The sequence below is a fragment of the Terrapene carolina genome, unplaced genomic scaffold (assembly GCF_002925995.2).
Source record: "Terrapene carolina triunguis isolate 2854851 unplaced genomic scaffold, T_m_triunguis-2.0 Scaffold517, whole genome shotgun sequence".
NCBI lineage: Eukaryota > Metazoa > Chordata > Testudines > Emydidae > Terrapene > Terrapene triunguis.
The window spans coordinates 2506416-2517196 of NW_020664868.1; the positions used below are offsets into that span (position 1 = coordinate 2506416).

General features: G+C 53.5%; 1 protein-coding gene across 1 annotated transcript in view; it reads left to right on the top strand.

Moving 5' to 3' along the window:
* Positions 1-1836, top strand: part of LOC113407927 (cytoglobin-1-like) — an 8237-nt gene extending 6401 nt beyond the window's left edge. Inside the window, exons 4-5 of the mRNA XM_026658909.1 lie at positions 443-523; positions 1352-1836. Of these exons, the coding sequence (XP_026514694.1) occupies positions 443-523; positions 1352-1477 (207 nt within the window). The 3' untranslated portion in view covers positions 1478-1836. The remainder of the gene's footprint in view (positions 1-442; positions 524-1351) is intronic.
* Positions 1837-10781: the final 8945 nt, after the last annotated feature.

Here is a 10781-nt window from a genome sequence, read left to right on the forward strand (position 1 = left end):
CCCAGCATGCTCCAGTGTGAACAGCTTTTCCCACAATTCACTAGGACGAACCGCTTTTCCCAGCATACTCCAGTACAAACCACTCTTCCCCCACAGTTCACCAGTTCGAACCGATTTCCCCAGCATGCACTGGTACAAACTGCTTCCCCCCTCCCTTCATGCTCCAGTACAAATGGCATTTTCCACCGTTCACCAGGACGAACCAATTTTCCCAGTCCCAGTATACCCTGGTGCGAACCGATTTCCCCACAATCCACCAGTGCAAACCGCTTTTCCCAGCACATCCCAGGATGAACCACTTCCCCCCAGCAATTTGCTAGTATGGACTAGCAATCTGTGTGGACGGCGGTGCCCAGCCACGTCCGGATCCATCTGTAGCCCGGGCAGGGAAGGGCTGCGGCTGGCGCCTCCCTCTGACCCCGCCTCGGCTCTCTGTTTCCAGTACGTGGGCATCCAGTTCATCAGCACGGTGCAGCCCATCCTCAAGGAGCGCTGGACGCCGGAAGTGGAGGAGGCCTGGCAGGTAGGGAGCAGCTCCGCGGTTGGCCCTCTCCCATGCTGCCGCTGGCAGAAGTCCCGTCCGCGCCTGGGTGGGCTGGACCCCTTCATCCTGCCCTGAGCCCTTTGTGTGTGGCTCCCGCCGTCAGCTGCAGCCAGAGGGGAACTAGACGCGGCCGTCTGGGGGGCTTATGGGGGGGCTTTGCCCTCCTGGTTGGCCTAGTAGTGGGTTTGGAGCCCAGTTCTCAGCAACACATAGGCTCCTCTGGCAGCATCCAGGGGCCTTGATGTGGATTGAAATGGTCCACTGATGATCCACCCCATACAGGCCTCCCCAGGGCCCATGAGGGGCGGATCGGGGGCGTGGCCGGAGCGCACTGCGCTGTGGTTATTCGCTGCCCCCCCCCCCCCAGGGCCCATAGGGGATGGAGTCTGACTTAGAGCAGCCCTCAGGCTGCTCTAACTGGGGACTGGGCTAGGCCCTGCACGGTGTATTCAGGGAGTGCAAAGGGGGCTGTATTACGATACAGATCACGCAGAGGGACTGTCCTGCCCAGCCCCTGCAGCCTTGGGCTGGAGCATGCTCAGTTACTCTGTCGGGAGCTGGATCATGCTCAATGCAGACAGAATCTTTGGGGAATTTAGTTGCCAAACTCTAACCAGTCTCTACTGATTACATGCGAACTGAGATTCCCCCCTGCCCCCAAAAAGCTTCTAACTTAGCCAGATATGAGTGGATTGTCACAGGGAGGGCAAAAGGCACCTCCCTGGCCCCAGGGCGACCATGCACGAACCAGCCGCCCGGCCAGGCCTGCTTCACCCCTTGTGCATTCTCTCTCCCCTCCCCTTGCAGAGTCTGTTCAAGTACCTGACGGACACGATGAAACGGGGGTACTACGAGGAAGAGGAGAAATTGGGCAGCATCAAATCCCTTGCCTTGAGGAAACCCGGGACTGGATCCATCCTGAACAGCATATAGGTCCAAGAGCGGGCGGCGTAGCGCTTGGCTTGGCTTGCTGTGATATTCCCATAGGACCTCTCCTTCCCCCTGTGCACAAGGAACTGCCCTCGCTTGTTACTTTCACAGGCTGTGATTCCAGCTGAATCCAGCTGTGATTCCAGTGCAGAGGCTGGATTTTTGCTGCTGGTCGGAGGCCCCATCTGTGTAGCCGGGGTCCCCCCCAGGGGTCACCGCAGCAGGTAGAGGCAGTAAACTATCTCTGAACCCTTTCTACTTTGGGTATAGGCAGTTCTGGGTGAGCTTCCTGGAAGGGAAAAGGGGCCGAGAACAGGAGTCGGCTTTAGAGACCGGCGTGAGGGCCTTGATTTCTATATATGGACTGTTATCCGCCTGGCCCATCTAGCAGCGCCGGGGAAGGGGTTAAACATCCCCCGAGTTTGCAGAGCGGCAGTGTTAAAGGTGACTCGCAAAGGGAAATGAAATTGGGGTGGGTGCCTTCTCCCCGTTTGGCTTCTTTACAATGGATCCAGACACCCTGAGAAATTAAATTCAGTCCGCCCCAGCTGCCAAATGGGAAGAACAACCATTTCTTGCAAGCTGGTAACAGTCTACTACCGCTGCCAGCTCTGGGAGTGACTCTGTTAGCTTGAGTGGTGGAAGCCCGTGCTAGGCACAAGACGAGGTAGAGACAGACAGAGGGGGAGGACAAGGAGACAATCTGGGCAGGTTCAAACCTGGTAGATGACCCGGTACTGGGTGCCGGTATAAAACTGGTGCTGGAGAGGGGCCGTGAAATCACGTGGACCTCAGGGAGAGGGGGCGATAGAACAGAAGTAGCCTTACGCTGTGGTTAAAGCACTGGCGAGGGATGCAGGAGACCAAGGGTCACTCCCCACCTCTGCTACAGCTTCCCGGTGTGACCTTTGGCAAGTTACTTCATCTTTCTAGGCCTGGGTCCCCCCCCAATCTGTACAGTAACTGTGCCTTTGCCCGGTTACACTGGAAGTTGTTTGGGGCAGGGGCAGTCTCCCATGGGGCCCTGATCTCAGTTTGAGGTGGCAGCACAGCAAGCTTTGACAGTAGAAACATTGACCTGGCAATCCACCCGGCAGGACTCGATGAGAACTCGCCCCGGGGCTGGTCTAGGCACAAAAATTGCACCAATTTAACTAAACCCCCCGCCCCCAAAATTCAAAGCCAACTTAGTCAAATGAGTGCAAACCCACCTTAACGATTATTTATTATTTGTATTATGGTAGCACCCACGAGGCCTAGCCATGGACCACGCCCCCTTTGTGCCAGGCGCTGTACATTTTGATTGCTATTACATGTATTACGGTAACACCTTGGCGCCCCAGTCACGGAACAGGCCCCCCACTGTGCCAGGCGCTGTACATTTTTATTGCTATTACATGTATTACAGTAGCGCCTTGGCGCCCCAGTCATGGAACAGGCCCCCCACTGTGCCAGGCGCTGTACATTTTTATTGCTATTACATGTATTACGGTATCACCTCGGCGCCCCAGTCACGGAACAGGCCCCCCACTGTGCCAGGCGCTACCGCTGTCAAGATTTTTGTGGGCTTGGGGGCAAAGGAGAGTTTTAAGGGGAGCGTAGAAGGCGAACGATGAAGTGGCTTGAATTCAAACTGGCTCTGAATGGTTCCGCGGCAGCTGGGGACTTCCTCTGTGTCAGGCGCTTCCCCCTCCCGTAGTGCCTTGAACATCTGTATCTCACAGTCCCTATGTGAGGGAAGGAAATGCGGGTATCCCCCATTACACAGATGGGGAAACCGAGGCCCAGATCCACAGCGCTTCCTAACTTTATTTGAAATCAGCGGAAGTTCGGCGCCTAAATACCTTTGAGGGTCGGAGACATCAGGTCACACAGAGAGCCTGTGACATTTAAGCTAAGCGGCTATAAACTAGGTTGAAATCTGTATCCATCCTAAAGAAGCATTTTCACCGTCAGATTGACACTCACGACACAGACACGCCCCTCGGCCCCATGACACCCCCCCACACACACACACACACGCTCCAAACGCAGGAATTAACTAAAGCTCAAAAATCCAAATCCCCACCCGGCAGAATTTTCACCCCAGAAATGGAGAACGCCATGAAATCCACTAGGGTCATGGCTGTTGCTCATTTCACACGGCAGGCCCCCAAATTCCACAACGATGGGTAGCAATAGAAAACCGTAAGGCCTGGTCTACACATAGATTTTGTCCTGGTATCACTATATGCGTTAGGAATGTGATGTTTTTAACTGATATAGTTATACCGATATAAACCGTAGTGTGGATGCAGTTATACTGGTATAAAGGGGCCTTAAACCAGTATTAGGCCTGGTCTACACTACGAGTTTAGGTCGACTTTAGCAGCGTTAAATCGACTTAAGCCTGGACACGTTTACACTACGAAGCCCTTTCTGTCGACTTAAAGGGCCCTTTAAACCGGTTTCCTAACACCACCTCGACAAGGGGATTAGCGATAAAATCGACCTTAGGGGGTCGGAATTGGGCTAGTGTGGACGGAATTCGACATTACTGGCCTCCGGGAGCTATCCCACAGTGCTTCATTGTGACCGCTCTGGACAGCACTCTCATCTCAGATGCACTGGCCAGGTAGACAGGAAAAGCCCCGCGAACGTTTGAATTTCATTTCCTGTTTGCTCAGCGTGGAGAGCACAGGTGACCATGCAGAGCCCATCAGCACAGGTAACCGTGATGGAGTCCCAGTCCCAGTCCCAGGATCGCAGAAGAGCTCCAGCCTGGACCGAACGGGAGGTACAGGATCTGATCGCCATCTGGGGAGATGAAGCAGTGCTCGCCGAACTCCGAAACAGTAAAAGAAACGGCAAAACATTAGAAAAGATCTCCAAGGCCATGAAGGACAGAGGCCATAACAGGGACGCGCGGCAGTGCCGCGTGAAAATTAAGGAGCTAAGGCAAGCCTACCACAAAGTCAGAGACGCAAACGGAAGGTCCGGGGCAGAGCCGCAAACATGCCGCTACTACGCGGAGCTGCATGCCATTCTAGGGGGTGCAGCCACCACTAGCCCAAGCGTGTTCTATGAGTCCCTCTCTGCAAACGGGGAAGCGGGTTCGGCGGACGAGGAAGATGAGGATGGAGAGAACATAGATAGCTCACAGCAGCAAGGAAGCGGAGAAACCAGTTACCCCAACAGCCAGGATATGTTTGTCACCCTGGACCTGGAAACAGTAACCCCCGAACTGACCCAAGACCCTGAGGGCACACAGGGGACCTCTGGTGAGTGTACCTTTGTAAATATTACACATGGCTTAAAAACAAGCGTGTTTAATGATTAATGATTAATTTGCCCTGGCAATCGCGGCCAGTACAGCTACTGGAAAAGTCTGTTAACGTGTATGGGGATGGAGCGGAAATCCTCCAGGGACATCTCTAGAAAGCTCTCCTTCATGTAATCCCAAAGCCTTTGCAAAAGGTTTCTGGGGAGGGCTGCCTTATCCCGTCCGCCATGGTAGGACACTTTACCACGCCAGGCCAGTAGCACGTAGTGTGGAATCATTGCATAACAAAGCATGGCAGCGTATGGTCCCGGTGTTTGCTGGCATGCAGACAACATCCATTCCTTATCACTCTTTGTTATCCTCAGGAGAGTGATATCATTCACGGTCACCTGGTTAAAATGGGGCAATTTTATTAAGGGGACATTCAGAGGTGCCCCTTCCTGGTCTGCTGAACAGAAATATTCCCCGCTGTTAACCACGCGGTGGGGGGGAGGGTTGAAGTGACCATCCCAGAGAATTGGGTGTGAGGGGGAGGGGAGTTAGTTGGGTTTGTGCTGCATGTTAAACCTGAAATCGCAGCCCCTCCTTTTACATTGCAAACCCATTTTAAATGGCACGGGTGCTTGGTATGGGAAATGAGGGCAGAACTGTTTGAAACCATCCCCACATGTTAAGAAGGTTAAAAAAGCCCAAAGACTATATGTCTTACCATGGCTGCCTGCAAGCTGAAATCTGTGTCCTGGCACTGCGTGAGTGATCTCTCACACCAAACCAGGAGACTCTCAATATAAGAGGAAAAATGCGACCTTGTAACGAAAGCACATGTGCTGTGTGATGTTGTGAACAGCAAAATCTAACGTGAAAGAGTCTACCCATTGTTCTCTAAAATGTATCTTTTTTAACAACCTCTCCCTTCTCCACCAGCTGCAAATCTTACTCCTTCGCAGAGGCTAGTGAATATTCGAAGAAGGAAGCGAAGGACGCGTGACGAAATGTTTACTGAACTTCAGACTGCCTCCCACGCTGACAGAGCACAGCTGAATGCGTGGAGGCAGTCAATGACTGATTTTAAAAAAGCCCAATATGAGCGAGAGGAGAGGTGGCGTGCTGAATCGCGGGCTGAAGAGGAGAAGTTGCGTGCTGAAACGCGGGCTGAAGAGGAGAGGTGGCGTCAACTTGTAATCAGAAAGCAAGAGTCGATGCTCCGGCTGCTGGAGCATCAAAGTGATATGCTCCTGCGTATGGTTGAGCTGCAGGAAAGGCAGCAGGAGCAGAGACCGCCGCTACAGCCCCTCTGTAACCAGCAGCCATCCTCCCCAAGTCCCATTGCCTCCTCACCCAGACGCCCAAGAACACGGTGGGGGGGCCTTCGGCCACCCACTCACTCCACCCTAGATGATTTCCATAGCAATAAGTTTTAAAGTTTTAAATTGGAGTGTGTCCTTTTCCTTCCCTCCTCCCCCACCCATCCCGGGCTACCTTTCCAATTATCCCCCTAGTTGTGTGCTGAATTAATAAAGAATGCATGAATGTGAAGCAACAATGACTTTATTGCCTCTGCAAGTGGTGCTCGAAGGGGGGAGGGTAGTGGGGGAGGGTGGGGTGGTTGGTTTGCAGGGAAGTAGAGTTAACAGGGTGGTGGGGGAGGGGCAGAGGGTTCATCAAGGAGCAACAAACAGAAGTTTCACTCCGTAGCCTGGCCAGTCACAAAACTGGTTTTCAACGCTTCTCTGATGCGCACCGCGCCCTGCTGTGCTCCTCTAACCGCCCTGGTGTCTGGCTGCGCGTAATCAGCGGCCAGGCGATTTGCCTCAACCTCCCACCCCGCCATAAATGTCTCCCCCTTACTTTCACATATATTGTGGAGCGCACAGCAAGTAGCAATAACAATGGGGAGATTCTTTTCGTTAAGGTCTGAGCGAGTCAGTAAGCTGCGCCAGCGCGCTTTTAAACGGCCAAATGCACATTCCACCACCATTCGGCACTTGCTCAGCCTGTAGTTGAACAGGTCCTGACTGCTGTCCAGGCTGCCTGTGTATGGCTTCATGAGCCATGGCATTAAGGGGTAGGCTGGGTCCCCAAGGATCACGATAGGCATTTCAACATCCCCAACTGTTATTTTCTGGTCTGGGAAGAAAGTCCCTTCCTCCAGCTTTCGAAACAGAAGAGACTGCCTGAAGACGCGAGCATCATGTACTCTTCCCGGCCAGCCCACGTTGATGTCGGTGAAACGTCCCTTGTGATCCACCAGGGCTTGCAGCAGCATTGAAAAGTACCCCTTGCGGTTTATGTAGTCGGTGGCTTGGTGCGCCGGTGCCAAGATAGGGATATGGGTTCCGTCTATCGCCCCACCACAGTTTGGGAATCCCATTGCAGCAAAGCCATCCACTATGGTCTGCACGTTTCCCAGAGTCACTACCCTTGATATCACCAGGTCTCTCATTGCCCTGGCAACTTGGATCACAGCAGCCCCCACAGTAGATTTGCCCACTCCAAATTGATTCCCGACTGACCGGTAGCTGTCTGGCGTTGCAAGCTTCCACAGGGCTATCGCCACTCGCTTCTCCACTGTGAGGGCTGCTCTCATCCTGGTATTCTGGCGCTTCAGGGCAGGGGAAAGCAAGTCACAAAGTTCCATGAAAGTGCCCTTACGCATGCGAAAGTTTCGCAGCCACTGGGCATCGTCCCAGACCTGCAACACGATGCGGTCCCACCACTCTGTGCTTGTTTCCCGGGCCCAGAATCGGCGGTCCACGGCATGAACCTGCCCCAGTAACACCAAGATTTCCACATTGCTGGGGCCTGTGCCTTGTGAGAGGTCCATGTCAATTTCCTCATCACTATCGTCGCCGCGCTGCAATCGCCTCCTCCTCAGCTGGTCCTGGTTTGGCTTTGGCATGTCCAGGAGGCTCTGCATGTTTTCCAGGACAATGCGCGTGGTGTTCATAGTGCTCAGAATTGCCGCGGTGATCTGAGCGGGCTCCATGATCCCAGTGCTGGCTATGGCGTCTGGTCTGAAAAAAGGCGCGAAAGTAGTATCTGACGGACCAGGGGAAGAAGGGAGGGAGGGAGAGAGGGAGGGAGGGGCGAGTGACACCGCGTACAGGTACAGGGAATTAAAATCAAGAAAGGTGGCTTTGCATCAGGGAGAAACACAAACAACTGTCACACAGAATGCCCCCCCCCCCAAAGATTGAACTCAAAAGCCTGGGTTTAGCAGGAGGGAGGGGGGAAGCAAATGAATGGAGAATAAATCTATTTTTTACATCTTAAGACGACGGCGCAGCATGACTGATAGCCCTTGGCATTTTCTGGGTGCTTGGCAGCAAATACTGGGCGCTTGGCAGTAAGCCTTCAGGTCTATTGCACGATCTGATGCCCACTGCAGTATGACAACGATGGATACCAGTCGTAATATACTATCTTCTGCCCAAAAGGCAAGGGGTTGCTGCTGTATAGCAATGTTGCCCCATCCTGCGAATAATACATCTGATAACCATCATCATCAAGGCAAGGGGGCTGGTGCAATGCAGCCCCACGGCTGCCAGCCCCATGTCTGCCAGCACCCAGATAGCCCTCGGCCTCTTCTGGGTGCTTAGCAGACAATATTGGGCACTTGGCAGAAAATAGCATACTACGACTGATAACCATCATTGTCTGCCCGGGTGCCCATGATCGACAGCCACTGCAGTACGATGACGACGGTTACCAGTTGTAATATACCATCTTCTACCAAAAGGCAAGGGGCTGGTGCAATGCAGCCCTACGGCTGCCAGCCCCACAGCTGCCAGCACCCAGATCGCCAATGAAGGCTACCAGTCATGCTGCACCGTCTACCGCCAAAAGGCAGTAAGCTGCTGCTGCTGTTTAGCAATGCAGTCCCACGTTTGCCGGCACCCGGAAGAGATATGGTGACGGTGAGCTGAGCTGAGCGGGCTCAATGCTTGGCGTGGTATGTTGTCTGCACAGGTAACCCAGGTAAAAAGGCGCGAATCTATTGTCTGCCGTTGCTGTGACGGCGGGGGAGGGGCCTGACGCAATGTACCCAGAACCCCTCGCGGCACTGCTTTGCATCATCCGGGCATTGCGATCTCAACCCATAATTCCAATGGGCGCCGGAGGCTCCGGGAACTGTGGGATAGGTACCATAGTGCAATGCGCCGGAAGTCGACGCTAGCCTCGGTACTGTGGACGCGGTCCGCCGACTTCATGCACTTAGAGCATTTTAGGTGGGGACACACACAATCGGCTGCATACAACCGGTTTCTATAAAACCGGCTTCTATAAATCCGACCTAATTCTGTAGTGTAGACATAGCCTTATTCTCCATCATGTACGGAACTAGCTGTGGGAGTAAAGTGGTCACGACAGTGTTAATTGGGTTCCCTGGAACATAAGAACATAAGAACGGCCCTACTGGGTCAGACCAAAGGTCCATCTAGCCCAGTGTCCTGTCTTCCGACAGTGGCCAATGCCAGGTGCCCCAGAGGGAATGAACAGAACAGGGAATCATCAAGTGATCCATCCCCTGTCGCTCATTCCCAGCTTCTGGCAAACAGAGGCTAGGGACACCATTCCTGCCCATCCTGGCTAATAACCATTGATGGACCTATCCTCCATGAATTTATCTAGTTCTTTTTTGAACCCTGTTATAGTCTTGGCCTTCACAACATCCTCTGGCGAGGAGTTCCACAGGTTGACTGTGCGTTGTGTGAAGAAATCCTTCCTTTTGTTTGTTTTAAACCTGCTGCCTATTAATTAACCTGGAGTATTGTGGGCTTACCCTCTCTCTGTTTCGCCGTCATCCCCCCCCCAACTCTCTTGCGATGCCATTAAATAAAGCAGCAACTTCCGCATTTGCGGGCAGACCTTTGATTTCTGCCCCTGCTGTCTGAGAGCAACTCCTGTCAGTTTCTCACGGCTGTTTCCACGGCTGGTGCTAATTCTCCTGCTTTGGGCCAGGTTCTTCCCTTCTGCCAGCAATCATCCTCGATTAACACCACGTCCCCCCGTCTGTCCTGGCCTCTAGGCCACCGCCAAGCGAGCAACATTCAGCTGATGCTTTTTGCTCTGTCGTGGACACGCGGCCATGTCTCGCCGAGTCCCCTCGTCCTGCGATGAAACCTGGACTGTTCTGCAGTTTCGGTGCCTCGTGCGCCCGCCTTCTAAACTTTTCTCTCCTGCTTTCTGAGCTAGTGACAAACTCCTGGAGGTTTGATTGCCGGGAAAATCGCTTTCATTGGCAAGGCAATAGCCGACGGAATGGTTGCTGCTAATCCTCGTTTTCTGCAGGAAGCGCCTCCATGCCCCGCTCTGGTCCTAGCTTGTGTTTTGCCTCATCCCTGGTTTTGCAAGTTGCGAGGGAAAATACGTCCACTCAGGGGCCTGCAGGCTGGGAACGGGCTGCTTTGCTTGACCGCATCACAACCGTGTGCGCGCGCTGGCCAAGTGGCGGGAAACTCCCTCGGACTCGCTCCAAGGTCTTACAGGAAAAGGGAGGCCAGACTCCCATATCCTAACCTAACCTCTAGGGGGTGCCGGAAGTAAGGGGGGGAAGGGTAGAGCATGGCTCCATCCCATAATACTCTGGGCAACCTAGTTAACCCTAGCACGACCGCTTTGCTACAGCAAAAGCACATTTGTACTGATGTAGCTGGGTCCACGCTGGTCCACTTGAATTGGCTCGGGATAGCTAAAGCAGGACACCTTTCTGATACAGACCAGGCCTAAGACAGACAGACGAGGGCACAGATCCTGTCTTGTCTGTTTCCTCGGCAGGTCACCTTTCTACGCTCCCTCTGATCTGCACAGGGCCCAATTTTTTTTTTTTTTTTGCTGCTGTCTTGCGACCTGGGCTCTCTTCGGGACCCAAACAGCTGCTTTCTCAACAGCTGTTGCGTGAGTCACAAAGTTGAGGGTTGGAGCATTCAGCGGGTCGGGACAGTCCGTGGTGAGCTCCCAAATCTTCCAAAACGGGCTGCTGATTTTGAATGACTGGGTGCACGGCCCAGGACTCCTGGGTTCCATTCCCAGCTCTGGGAGGGA